At 44.0% G+C, this 12,464-nt stretch overlaps 1 protein-coding gene across 4 annotated transcripts in view; it reads right to left on the bottom strand.

The window, feature by feature from the left end:
• Nucleotides 1–2,456: 2,456 nt before the first annotated feature.
• Nucleotides 2,457–12,464, bottom strand: part of VIT (vitrin) — a 53,733-nt gene continuing 43,725 nt past the window's right edge. For all 4 annotated transcript variants that reach the window (XM_027735181.2, XM_039389492.1, XM_039389493.1 and 1 more), the window contains 5 exons: nucleotides 9,744–9,891; nucleotides 9,442–9,545; nucleotides 8,717–8,943; nucleotides 6,175–6,688; nucleotides 2,457–5,577 (listed from right to left, as the gene is read on the bottom strand). In XM_027735181.2, the coding sequence (XP_027590982.2) occupies nucleotides 5,399–5,577; nucleotides 6,175–6,688; nucleotides 8,717–8,943; nucleotides 9,442–9,545; nucleotides 9,744–9,891 (1,172 nt within the window). In that variant the 3' untranslated portion in view covers nucleotides 2,457–5,398. The remainder of the gene's footprint in view (nucleotides 5,578–6,174; nucleotides 6,689–8,716; nucleotides 8,944–9,441; nucleotides 9,546–9,743; nucleotides 9,892–12,464) is intronic.

The following is a 12,464-nucleotide window of genomic DNA, read 5'->3' as shown; positions in this document are numbered from 1 at the left end:
GATGTCTCACCGTTCACAGTAATGCCTCGGTATTTCTGTTCTCCATATGTCTTGGTTTTGTACTGCTCTGCCAAATTAGCACTGTTTGGCACCCCACGTCTTTCCATGCGCTTAGGTGAATACGGGGTGAGCAGAGGTGCAGCGTGGGTGTGGTGCTGTTGTGCAGGAGCTGGTCTGTCAGCGGTGCATTGATCGCAGCCAGACACAGTACACTTCCTGAGGACAGCATTCATTTAAAATAAAAATAAGTGTATGGTTCTGCCCCTGGGGAGAGGATGAGGGAGAGCAAACCACACATCACAGATGGTAGTCATGTTGCTACAGGAAGGTGCTCAGAATGGCACTGTGAGGGGGTGGTATGGGAACCTACACAGAACTGAGCAGAACAACTTGTTGTTAGTGAGTCCATCCTATTTTTTTCTAAGCTTGTAGGTGGGATAAGCGAAGTTCTTATCTCGTCTTCTTGGTAGGTGTAAAATAACCCTTCTGATTTGGTCCTACTCATCTTCCTGCCTCATAGGAAAGGAGGAATTGCTTTATGAATTGACAATACAATTGCATTCCCCCCCGTGTTCTGCCTCCAGAGAGGGTCAGTAGAAGATTCCTGAGGTAGTGGGAAAGACGATTTTGGGAACAATATAGGAGTGACCCTTCCACATGGGGGGCCTTCCTAACATGCTTATGGGTTTGCCTATGAACAAGACGTTCCCGTGATGATTTGGGTGTGAGAAAAGTGACTATATTTGGTGATACAGTGAAACTTCTACCATTTCTTCTTGTGCTTAAAAAGAAGTCATTTCTGTGAGTGCTGGAGTTCTTGAACTTATCAGAGTTTTTATTACACATCAGAGAAGGGGTTAAACTGATATTAAGAAAGATAACACTTATGTCTCTTGCCATTCAATATGACTGATGCAGTTGATTGTGAACAGTGTGGCTGATGCAGCGCTAAAATGCGTAATATTGCGCACACACCCCCCCCCCCCCACCCAGTTTAAGTTTTAACAAGGAAAAAAAGATTACCTTGAGGAATTTGAGGCACTGAGCTGTGTAGATGTACATTTGCAGTATGTAGGTGACTTGGCAAATGTAGATGGCCTGGTACTGACTAAGACTTCTAAAAATTAGATGGGAATGAATAAGAAAAGGGATCAAACTGTTTCCATAATGTTGCTCGTGGGCAGACAAAAATAGAGGAACAATATGACTTCGCTCAACCATGAAGTAATTTAAGGTATGTATACCACAGAAGACTAACTTAAGTTTGGCGTCTAGGTAATATTTCTTGATATTTACAGCTCGCTTTGACTTGCTAAGTAGATAATGTAAATAATTTGCTGTGGAGTTTACAGGTAAGATGTTCAATACACTAAGCGTGTTTAGACTGGGTTGGTCCTGGCTGCATGCTTAACCCCAGAGCTTTTCCTGGTTACTGGAATGGCTTCCCTCGTGCTGGAGAGCCATAGGGGAAGGAATGCAAGGAGAAAGGAGAAGCTTCTCTGCCCACTTGTCAGCAGCAGCCATGGAGAAACCTTCCTCTTGCTGAACCAGCAAAGCAGCAACAGCTGAGAAGCAGGAAAGTGCACACAGGGGGCAATACTTTCTGTGCAGGGTGGCACAGTGACAGCAGAAGTGCTGAGTGTCCCCCTCTGGGAAACAGGACTTTGAGTTACCTCTCTATGAAGGGATTGCTGAACTTTGAATTGAATTTAGTGTCTCACTGAGAATGTGAGTGGCTAATGTTGGAGTTGGAGGCAAGAGGTGCTGAGATTGAGCTCTGCCGAGGCTTCCAGAGCATGGGCATCAGTATTTATTTCTAGGTGGGTGTTCTGCACTGTGATTGCTGAGCACTGATAAACCATCAGCCCAACTCTTGAGTGCAAAAACGCTTATTTCTTAGGGAGAGGATGATCAGAAAACACCTTCTACAGTGGGTATCCACTGACTAGTTCAGACAGCTCCCCGTCCTGGGTAGGACCTGTCTTGTACCCTTCTCTGGGATGCCTCTGTCAGACAGCAGGTTCCACTGCACTGGTCAGGTGTCTGAAACTGAGTAGCCCAGCATCAAGCAGCTGGACATCTAGATTCTCTCTTGGTTCAGTCCTGCCTCTAGAAAGTGTGTAGAAACTCTGTGGTTTATTTTTTTCAGCTTCCAAAGGAAGTCTAGTTCCAAATATGACATGATCTTGCAGACTTTCGAAAATACTTATGTCTTTGATGCCTTTCAGTCATTAGACTCTGCTTCAATGACTGATTCCTCTGACAAATAACTTTGAGAAAGCTCACTGTAAGGATTTTTTTACATCTGAGCATATAAAAGGATATTGAAGCACCTGGGGCTTTGCCAGTCTTCCATAATGCAGTAATCACCTCAGCTGTGCTTCAGAAACTAAAATGGCATAGGCCGTATTTGGTGTTTATTTTTTAACCCCATATGAGATGACGTGCACTGCATATGCCTTTAAGACAATTTTATTGCAAAAGATATAGCAACTTATATAGATAAGCTCAAAATAGCTTGTATATGTTACAGAAGGAGTTCTGCTGCTTTCCTGAAACAAGTATACCTCCTTGAACATTTATCAAGATATATATGTAAGTTATCTTGTTTTTTAATAAAACAGTATTTAGAGACTTTTGTAGGTGGCAAGTAATTTGATTGCTATGAGGTAAAGGTTAAGAGGAGTATGTTGCTTTTGTTAATGGAAGAGTGTATTCTTACAAGTTTTGAGGCTTCTGCTTAAGTTTACAATGTTTATGAATAAGACATCTAAGTTTAGATGAGAGTCGAATTAAACCACTTTCACACTTTGAGATCCAACAATTTCAAGGTCATCTGAAGAAGTAAATAAAAAGGCACATTGGCAAATGAGCACCATAGTTGTTCTGTAAACTTAAGATAAACCATATAAACAATAACAAACCCTGAAGTGCCCATTATAAATGCTTGACATAAGATAGCTCTGCAACTTCCCTGTGAAAAAGCTCTTGAAAGTTTACTGTCATTGCTTGAGGTTTAAGCTTTAGGAAGAAGTTATATCCTATATGCATATATCCCTTATGCATATCCTAAAGAACATGTATGGCTCTAGCTGTTCCTAATATCTTAGCCATCATTGCTGTGCTTTTTGCAGAGCACGAGTGAAATACTGGGGAGTCTCTGCGGGGTACCAGTTTTATGTGCCACAACTGTACGGTCAGTATGGAGAAGAATATGTGGTGGTAAATTGTTGCATTAAAAATTAAGCCACAATATTAAGAGTAGGTATAAGTTAAGACTTAGGTCTTTTTCTCAGCTAGCCCCAAATCGAGCCCCAAGCAAGTGGTTTTCAGACAATAAATCTGGTGTGTGAACTGAAGTCCTCATTAAATTCAGTTCATGTCTTTGAGTTTTGTCCAGCCCGTGTAATGTCCCTTGTTGACAGAGAAAGATGTGTTCAGCCAAACAGTAGTGAGGAGGTGGGAGATGGGAAGCATTAGGAGTTACTCTGCTCATACCTAACTCTCTTCTTAATCATTTCTTCAAGCCAAGAAGCTATTGCTGTGGAAGTGCAGCAGCACAGATTAGTGTTAAAAATTCTGCGTACAAATATATTTTATGTCTTTATTTTGATTTTTTTTTTTTGGAAGCTGGCAATGGCCTGCACCTTCTGTCTGGGTAGCATTGTTGAATTGATGATGTTCTTCTAAGAATGTTTTTTTTCTAAGAGGAAGATCTGAACCTTCCCTGTGTAAAACCACTGTTTCATCCAGGACTGTTTTTGATTACCTCTTGAGAGGACCCCAGCCTGGCTTATGTTACCACACGAGGGGGATCATGCAAAATCTGCTGGTTTCACTAGTTTGCATTATGCTTATTTAACTGGCACTTTTTTCAACCACATTTCCAAACATAACTATTTAAAAGATTGTGCTACTTTTGCCGACAGAAAGGAGTTTCCCTTACGGCAGTTAACTTCAATTAAATTTTTATGTAGCTAATAAATATCTTGGGTCATGGTTATTAAAACTATAAATACTGTTAAAAGCTTGATTTGCAAGTAATATGGGAAATTTAAGTTTTAATTTCTTCCCATTTCCTGTTAGTTCCACAAGCCTGATGCGGCACGGCTTCGATTGCCATAAGGTGCATGAACACATACATTTTTATTGGCTCTTTGATAATCTTGCTTAATGAACATATTTTCTTAAATGATACTGGATGGAACATAACCAGCAACTGCTGCTTCCTAATTAAAGTGTGATTCTTTTGATCCTCCTAGTGTGTCAGTCCCCCCTCACTGACTAGTGATAGGGGTAGTTCTTCACTTAAGAAACCACTGTGTGTTTTAACTGATCCAGGGCTGTAGTATCTGCATTTTTAAATCAATCCATAAAACATAAGTCTATCCCAAATTTGAAGGAGGGTGTCTGTAAATGCTTGAAATGCTGTGTTTCCCAGTATATAATACAGAATGGCTCTCCTCACACTACAGACTGCTGTAAGCTGTTCTGAGCAGTGTTTTAACAACAGAATGGTGGGTCTCAAATGCTTTTCTGAGTGTGAGCAACTTAAACCCACATTTTTTCTCAGAGTCTTCTCTGTCCTGGCAACTTTCCTGTGGTCCTGCAGGCCTTGAGCCACCCAAGAGCAGAGGAAGAGAGCTAAGGAGGCAAGACACTTTTCAAAATCAAATATTAATGCAGTATTGAAGGAGACTAGATTCTAGTTCTTGCATGTTGGCTGCCTTGCGGATTTGGGGCTTTATTGGACTTGACAAAGGGTTGTATGGTCCCAGATCTTGACCTTTTCCTCTCACTTGTCTTCCAGTTTCCCAGGGTTTCAATAAATCTCAGTGCTTGAGTTAACAGTAGCTGAAGCTTGACTTGCTGGCAAGACAGCAATATGGAGGGAATGCCTGTTTTTAGGAAGGTACTCAAATTTGAGCTGTGGTCTGATATTTTAGCCCTGATCTGAGTGTCATCTGGTGGGCACTGCCAACAGAGGTGCTTCTACCACAGCTGCTCAGCAGCATGGCCACTCCCTGAAGGGACCTGGCTGCTTCAAGGAGCAGGTGGTGCATTGTTAGGAGCTTGTGTGTGTTCAGAGGTTAGAATTGGGTAAGCTGGGGCTCTGTTCTGGAAGCAGCTTTTCAAACTGCTGCATTTATTTCCTCCATGTTTACTGCCTCTTTTGCTATCCATCCAAATCAGAGTTTCTGAAGACTGCAAGGAAAAAAAATAATCAACAGTCTACACAGAGCATGCATAGGGACAAGAGCTGCAATGAACCTTGCTGACTAGAAAGTGCCAGAGGAAAACACCTTCAGTGTTTCTTGTACTGAGGGCTGGCATTATTCCTGTTGCACTTGACATGCCTTCAGCATGGTGCCCAAGGGTCCTGCCTTGCTTGAGTCCATCAGTTCCGTGGCTGGGAATTAAATTCTGTGCAAATGTTTTGGATGAGCTGATTAACATAGCGATAGAGGTTGTCAAATTCATCCACAAAGAAGGAATGCTCCTTATGGGGGTCTGTTGCAATGGCTTCCAGTTCGTCTGGGGCTGCCCAAGCAACTCCGATGGAGTAAGCAATGACTCCTGGAAAGAAACCCGTATTTTAGAATAAGCATAAATGTTTTCTTTGCATTAAATTTAATTTAATACCAATACTGCAAATGTAGTTTCCAGGCCACAAAAAAAGTGGACAGTGAATTGGAGTGCTCTCTTTGTATAAAAGCAGTATTTTCAAATTGAAAGAAAGGTCTAATTTGTGCTTTGGAAGTACCTTTTGCCAACAACAAAAAGGCTTAAACAATAGTAAAACTTTTGTTCTGGGTCTAAACAACAGGCTCCTGAACAACAAGGTCTTATTCCAGTGCAAATGTTTTGGAAGATATGACTATCCTGACTGGAAAGCCAAAGGAGTTGTATGTTACTAAGACAGTAGAAATCCCTTGAGGTCTCCTAGACATAGCTGCATTTGCAATGATTTATGGGATTATTTTTTCCCCCTGAAGTTCCTTATTCAGATATCAAACAGTTACTGATCTTGTTAGAGCTTAAAGAGACCCCAGGGTGAAGTACTACTCTTCCTTCATAAAGTTTCTTCTGGTGCTGTCATATCATAACAAACTGCATTTATCTGGAAAAATGCTGAGAAACATGGGGAGAGCAGGCAGTGACAGAGGAGCTTACCATTTCGATGAGCTTCCATGGCCGGCACGCTGACGTCATCGTAAGACCTGCCATCTGTAATGAGAATCATGATCTTTCTTTTGTTGGGTTTGGATTTGCTGAACAGCTGCTCTGAGGCGTAGCTGATAGCTGCTCCCGTGCTGGTCCCACCACTCCAGTAACTGATCCTCTTAATGGCACTCAGCACATCCTCCTTTGTGCTGTACTTGTCAAAGCTGAACTCCAGCCTTTGCTCATAGGTGTACTGAACGGCCCCGACACGGGTGTCCGTGTCTGAAATCTCAAACTCCTTGCTGATGTTGGCTACAAACTGGAGGACTGTGCGGAAGTTGCTGGTGCCGACACTGCTGGAGCCATCGATGACGAAACCGATGTCGGCCGAATTGAGGCACGTCTTGCTGCAAACCAGCCGGTCAGTGTCACAGACCCGCTTCACCAGGGGCTGGACCACCTTGTGTAGGCTGAACCAGCTGGGCACGTTGATGGAATAGAAACCATTTGTCCTGCACACTGCCTGCAAGGCAACACAAGGATGAACGCAGTGGAAATTCAGTCTGCCTGTTTCTACTGGGGTATGTAGCTAGATTGTAAATATAGGCTCCTGGAAAGAGCAATGCTAGAGTCTGAAATGGCCACTCCTCCAGTCACCATCTGCTTGACATCTGGGAAATGATGTCAATGTAGCATCACAGATACTTGTGTAATGTGAAAGTTTTTCCTGCCTTTTTTTAAAAGCTGTGGGATGGAGCTGGTATTATAGTAGTGAAAGAAATGTAATAAGCAAGTTTGGCATCTGTCCAGCTTTTTTACATGAGTTACATTGTTCACAGGAAAAGCATCCAAATCACAGAGCTTCTGTTAGCGTGTCTCCAATGACATTATAGGAGCCTGTGTGTTCACTGGGAAGCAACTTCAGCTCCCATTTTTCAGGGCAACAAGGAAAATTTTGCCTGCTGACAAACCCTACTATCTTGAAGTGAAACCTGGGACTTAATTTGGGTTATCCTGGGCTCATACCCTTCTAAGCAGAAAAACGCAGGCAATTTTGGTGAAAAATGCAAATAGTCTATAAAGATTCCCCATTGTATTGACTCTGCCAAATAGTAAAAAATAAACAAACAAAAAAATCATTAACTTTTATAAGTAAACACTCATAGAGGCCAGATCTGTGGGAGGCTTCTGTGGTGGGAGTCAGGTGAGTGTGGGTAGGAAGTAGGGGAGGCACAGAAGAGGAAGTGGGAAGAGTCAAGTGGGGGGACGGGGAAAGAAGTGATGTGAACAGGCTGGATCAAATTGCCCTTGGCTTTAATGCCTTATAAATGTTAATGCCTCAGGTCTCTGGATAAAAATATTTTGTTAAATCAGGCTTTATCTATCAACTTAGTGATGGTGTGTGTATCTGACTATTTTAAAAGGCCAAGGCACTTGCATAAAGCCTAACAGCTCCAAGGAAGTTATAGTTCCCTCCAGTCTGGGCTCCTCACAGTGTGCTGCCCTCATTTGCTCTTCTTCCTGTCTTGCTTCTATTTTAATGTTACGATGCAGCAGTATCAAGTCACCATTCCCTCTTTACCTTCCTATTCTGAGTCCATTCTACTCCCACTTCTGCTGTGTCCCTGGCGGGTTTGCAGACACTCACTGTAGTTTTGCTCTCTTAAAAATATTAAATGCAAATGAGACTACAATCAAATTAAATGCTGACCAGAGACAATGCAGCTCTGTGGAGCAGCTCTGAAACTCATGGGAATGATTCATGGCAGAGCAACCCAGCTCAGATTGGAATCTGTTTTTTGAAAACACCGGATAACTAAACTCTGCTTCCTGAGTCCAGCCTGTTCTGGCACTTGGTAGATATCTCCTGCTGTAAGTGGGTGCCAGCTTGCCCTGAAGCACTGTTGAGCAGGCAGCTACTGTTGGTGCCAAATACAAATCGATCAAGGCTTGCATTCTTGTTTTTGGCTGCACATGGCAGGGGCTTACTCTTTTTCTAAGAGCTACCATGAAGCAGCAGAAACAAATAACTGAAAAATCGTCTGCATCAACAGTGGAAATAAAATGTTTGAGTTACCCAGTATAGATGAAAAACTAAGATGTGCCTATGTTGCAACTGTCCCAACATTCGCTTGTATGGGACCTGTTTGTAAATGCAACATTGGCATTAGGCTGACAGGGCTTCTCACCCTTTGCTGAGGGGGAAATGCACAACAGGAGACTCGTGGAAAGCTCAGGCTGCAATTTTGCTTTGTCATGCTACTGTATATTTGGAAAACCTCTCGCCTCAGTATGACTGCAGCTGTGTGCCAATGTTTAGTCAGTCAAAAGCCCCATGATGTACCTCAAACCAGAATTTTACTGAACTTCATCCCCTTTCTGACTTCAGCATTACTGCCTGGCTTTTTGTACAGGAGACCTCAGGACAGTACATACAAGCAGGACAAGAAATAACCATAAGGGTAAGAAGGAAAGGGAAATGCCCTGAATTAAGTAGGTTGGAAAACATAGTCAGACCCAAGCTCCTGGTCAGATCCAGCCTACTAAATACCTTGTCCACAAAGTTCGGTTCAATAACATTCTGCTTTTCATTTTGAGCAGCTGCTTCAACAGTGACAAAGAAAATGTTGATCCCTGATTCTCTGGCCAGCCTGGAGGCCTCTTCCACTTGGTCCGTTGGCCACCCGTCCACCACCACTACAACCACATTGGGTGCTCCACCTCGGTTTCCATTAGCATCCAAAAAGAAGTTTTTGTTAACAAATGAAAGTGCCTTCCCTGGAATAAAAGAGGAGTTGGGCAGTTACAGATCTGGAAGCACTCTGCCTGATAATATCCCATGAAATGGTAAGCAGAGGGCTGACTCAAGCACTGGAGGCTGCAGAGAGCTGGGGAAAGCAGTTTCCATGGCTGCATGAGAGGAAGGGAGGTCGTTGCTTTCAGTGCCAGTGCTTCCTGAGCCCTCCTGCGCTGAACCCCCTCCCAGAGAAGCTTGGGGTGATGACCTGAGTTAGCAAGGATTCCCAAAGTACAATGGGAACTGCCCACAAGGAGATAGGTCTATCCTCTCCACTTGCAATGGATTTGCAATGGACAGTGCCCTGGACCAACACATGCAGGTCATGGTAGGAGCAGTGCCCTCTCACCAGCACTGTCCTAGCACTGAACACTGTTTGGTCACAGCCTCTGTACCCCAAGAGGAGGTATGGGCTCACTATAGCCCAGGCTCTGAAGTCCTTCCTGAGCTGAGGATGTGTAAGCAGCCCCATCACCTACCAACATTGGAAAGTCCCCCTTTCTGTTGAATTTTCTCAATGGCGTTTCTTATGTCCTTGGAGTTGGCATAGGTTTTTAAGTTAAATTCTGTGGAAGGGTCATCACTAAAAGAAGAAATGAGAGCAAGTATCAGTGTTTTGCTTCACATACAACACAAAAGCTGTAGGACTGATCTGTGCTACCTGGTTCCTGAGTATGAGCTGGATTGAGACCTTTAGCACACATCAGCCGTAGAGCTACAGCTGCCAGAGTGTGCAGTCATGCCCTGTGGCAGTGGGAGTAGCTGCACTAGAAATTCTTACCCATACTGAATGATGCCCATCAGAGGACCAGCACTGCCAATGCCAAGGGCTTGAGCCACATTACCAAGGAACCGCTTCTGAAGTTGAAAGCGGCGTTTGCCAATGCTCCAGCTTCCATCCATTAAGAAGGACAAATCAACCTTGCAGTCTGAGGAGAGATAAAGAAACACAGAAGATATTTTTAGTCCTTTCTGAGGTCTGTGCTTCTTGTGAGGAGCAAAGGCCTAAAATGTCTGCATCCAGTGGTTTGTCCTGCTGTGTAAACTCTATGAAAAGCCTTTGACGAGGACAAATCACAGCTGGGGGCTCAAGTCTGTCCTACTCACTGGTAAACACAATTCTTGGCATAATTTTGTCCTAAACAGCCTCTGAGCTTGGCTGTGTGACAAAAGGGCAAGAATCTTTTCCCAGGGGTCAGTCTGGGAGCACTGGATTTGACAGCTAGGGAGGTCAGCCATGCAAGAGCAAGCTGACTTGTATCCTGTGCCCTCAGAGCCACAGCTGGGGCTCAGCATGCTTTATTTGCAGCCCAGGGGTGGTGGGAGTTTGTAAAGCCAGGAATGGTCCTTGGATTTTGTGGTCTGACCACCTGCAGAGCACAAGCTACAGGAATTTCCTTGGTTATACTTCTGTGGACTTAATGGATATAACAGACATAACAGGAACAGTTCTTCACATATGGTGTTAATGCTGCTCAGAAGGCAGGGAGGTTCCCAAAATGTGTGATGACTGGGATGTGCCTCAGTGGAAGGAAGCCATGGGGTCTTTTCAAGCAGATTGTAATCCAAGATTACTGACAATAGTCCTGGCAACTCTGCACTTTTGAATGAAAATAGTTCCTTACTTTCATTCTGGACTGGAGCTCACATGAGGGATGATGACTTTGCCTGGTGTACTCAAACTGAGTGGAAGCTGGTTTTGACATATTGTTGTGGACCTGTGTGTGCAGCAGCAGCAGTGTGCTGTGATGTGTTGCCTCTCTGGGCTGAAAACAATGTTCTAGAAAAGGTATGCCTGCACCCAAACAAGCTCTTCCCTTTAATTACACAGATGAACCTCATCTTTGTGCTTCTACAAATGCTGTCTTCGTCACTGCCAGCCTGCTTTCATGTCTCTGAAAGTTAGTGGAGAAATGTTCATCATTGGTGTGCGACCAGGAGTGGGATAAAAATTTGGCTTAACTAGAGCGCTAATTAACATTTTCCCTTTCCGGCATCTGGGTCATCCCTATCTCTTGATTTCCCTGTGATGATGCCTCCTACCAATCAGACTGTCCAAACTAGTGTGTTTTAATCATTTGGTAGCCCGAAGGCTACAAAGCGCCAATTGTTCTTACTGGCTTATGCAACTTCCTCCCATCTCATTACCTTCAATTTTTTCTCCCTTAGCTGTCTCTTTTTTCTAATTCTAATAATGCTGAATTACAGGACCGTGACTGAGAACTGTGTCCATTCACAGCAGATCGTGAGGCAAGGTCGGGAACCCACAACAAATGTCTCAATTAATGGCCAAGTTTTCCTGAATTTCTTGTCCTTCAAAGGGAGCTACACCGTGAGGTTTAGATGTGGAAAGTAGGCAGTTTGTTAGCCAGCAGGGTCTGGGTATGCAAAGATTTACATACACTTATATACAGACTTAATTTCTGGGGAGGGTTTGTACAGCGAGGGTATTTTGGTGCTGGGACACTGCAAGAGCACAGGCTAAAGTACTTCATAGGGAGGTGAGCACATTCTGATTTGCAGGGAGGCAAGATCTGAATTACAGCTTTTATGATCCTAGAGGTATCAGCAGGATGAGAATTTTGCTTCTGGTGTGTCTTATCTCAGTTCAACTGCTGTAAACACAGATGTCCTTGCCTGTGTCTCTGCTGCACTGAGCTCTGCTTTCCTGCAGTGCTATGGGGTCTGTAGGGCAGAGCCTTCCCCTTTTCTTCTTCTTTGCCTTATTTCTGTATCAATTTCAGGTGTTTTTGACATCTTTGGTAGGGAAAAGAATACTTTTAAGTACTCTTAAGAGTACTTTTTAAGTACTTTTAAGGAGTGCCTGGGAATATATAGGCATTTGGTTCAGTATTTAATGTAAAGAGTCCAGTCAGCGTTCAGCTGCCAGCGGGTGGGCAAAAGAGGACCCAGGCACCGCTGGGAGGGTGAAGCCCCCTCTCCGAGGTGGCTTCTCATGAGGAGGCGGCAGACAACCCCATCTCTCCACTCAGAGCTTGCTTTCTCTTTCTTCTTCAACTCTGGTCCTTATCTAAGGATAAGTTAATGGGCAAATCTGCCTTTGATTATAAAGGGCATAGAAGATTTCCTTTTTAGAGTAGGGGAGGCTACATTTTCCTCACTGGACTTGAGGGATCCTTGATGCTCCTTCTGCACCCACTCTCTCCTTGCTGTGGCAGGTGCCAGGTCCCTTTCTTAGGTGATTTTGTTTCCTCCCACCCACTGCTGTGGGAAGGGTACCTGCACACAGCATAGCCGTGGGAGTCTGCTCTGGTCAGCAGGGCTTGCTTGTCTAACCCTGACTGCAACACACTGGATTGCCATCCTCCACCACCAAAGTCCCTGAGGGAAGAAGCTCTGCACCCCAGGAGCATGGAGCTGACACTGCCTGGGAAGAGGCAGCAGTGAGCAGCCACCATCTCCCTGCCCAGGTGAGCTAAATTTTAGCTGTTATTTACTTTCTTGTAGAAGCAAAAACCGATTACTTGTATAAGAGGGGTCG

Source organism: Pipra filicauda, unplaced genomic scaffold (assembly GCF_003945595.2).
Source record: "Pipra filicauda isolate LSUMZ 115617 unplaced genomic scaffold, ASM394559v2 scaffold72_size3293161_pilon, whole genome shotgun sequence".
Lineage (NCBI taxonomy): Eukaryota > Metazoa > Chordata > Aves > Passeriformes > Pipridae > Pipra > Pipra filicauda.
Note: the sequence above shows the minus strand (reverse complement) of the source record. Positions and strands in the feature narration are given on the sequence as shown.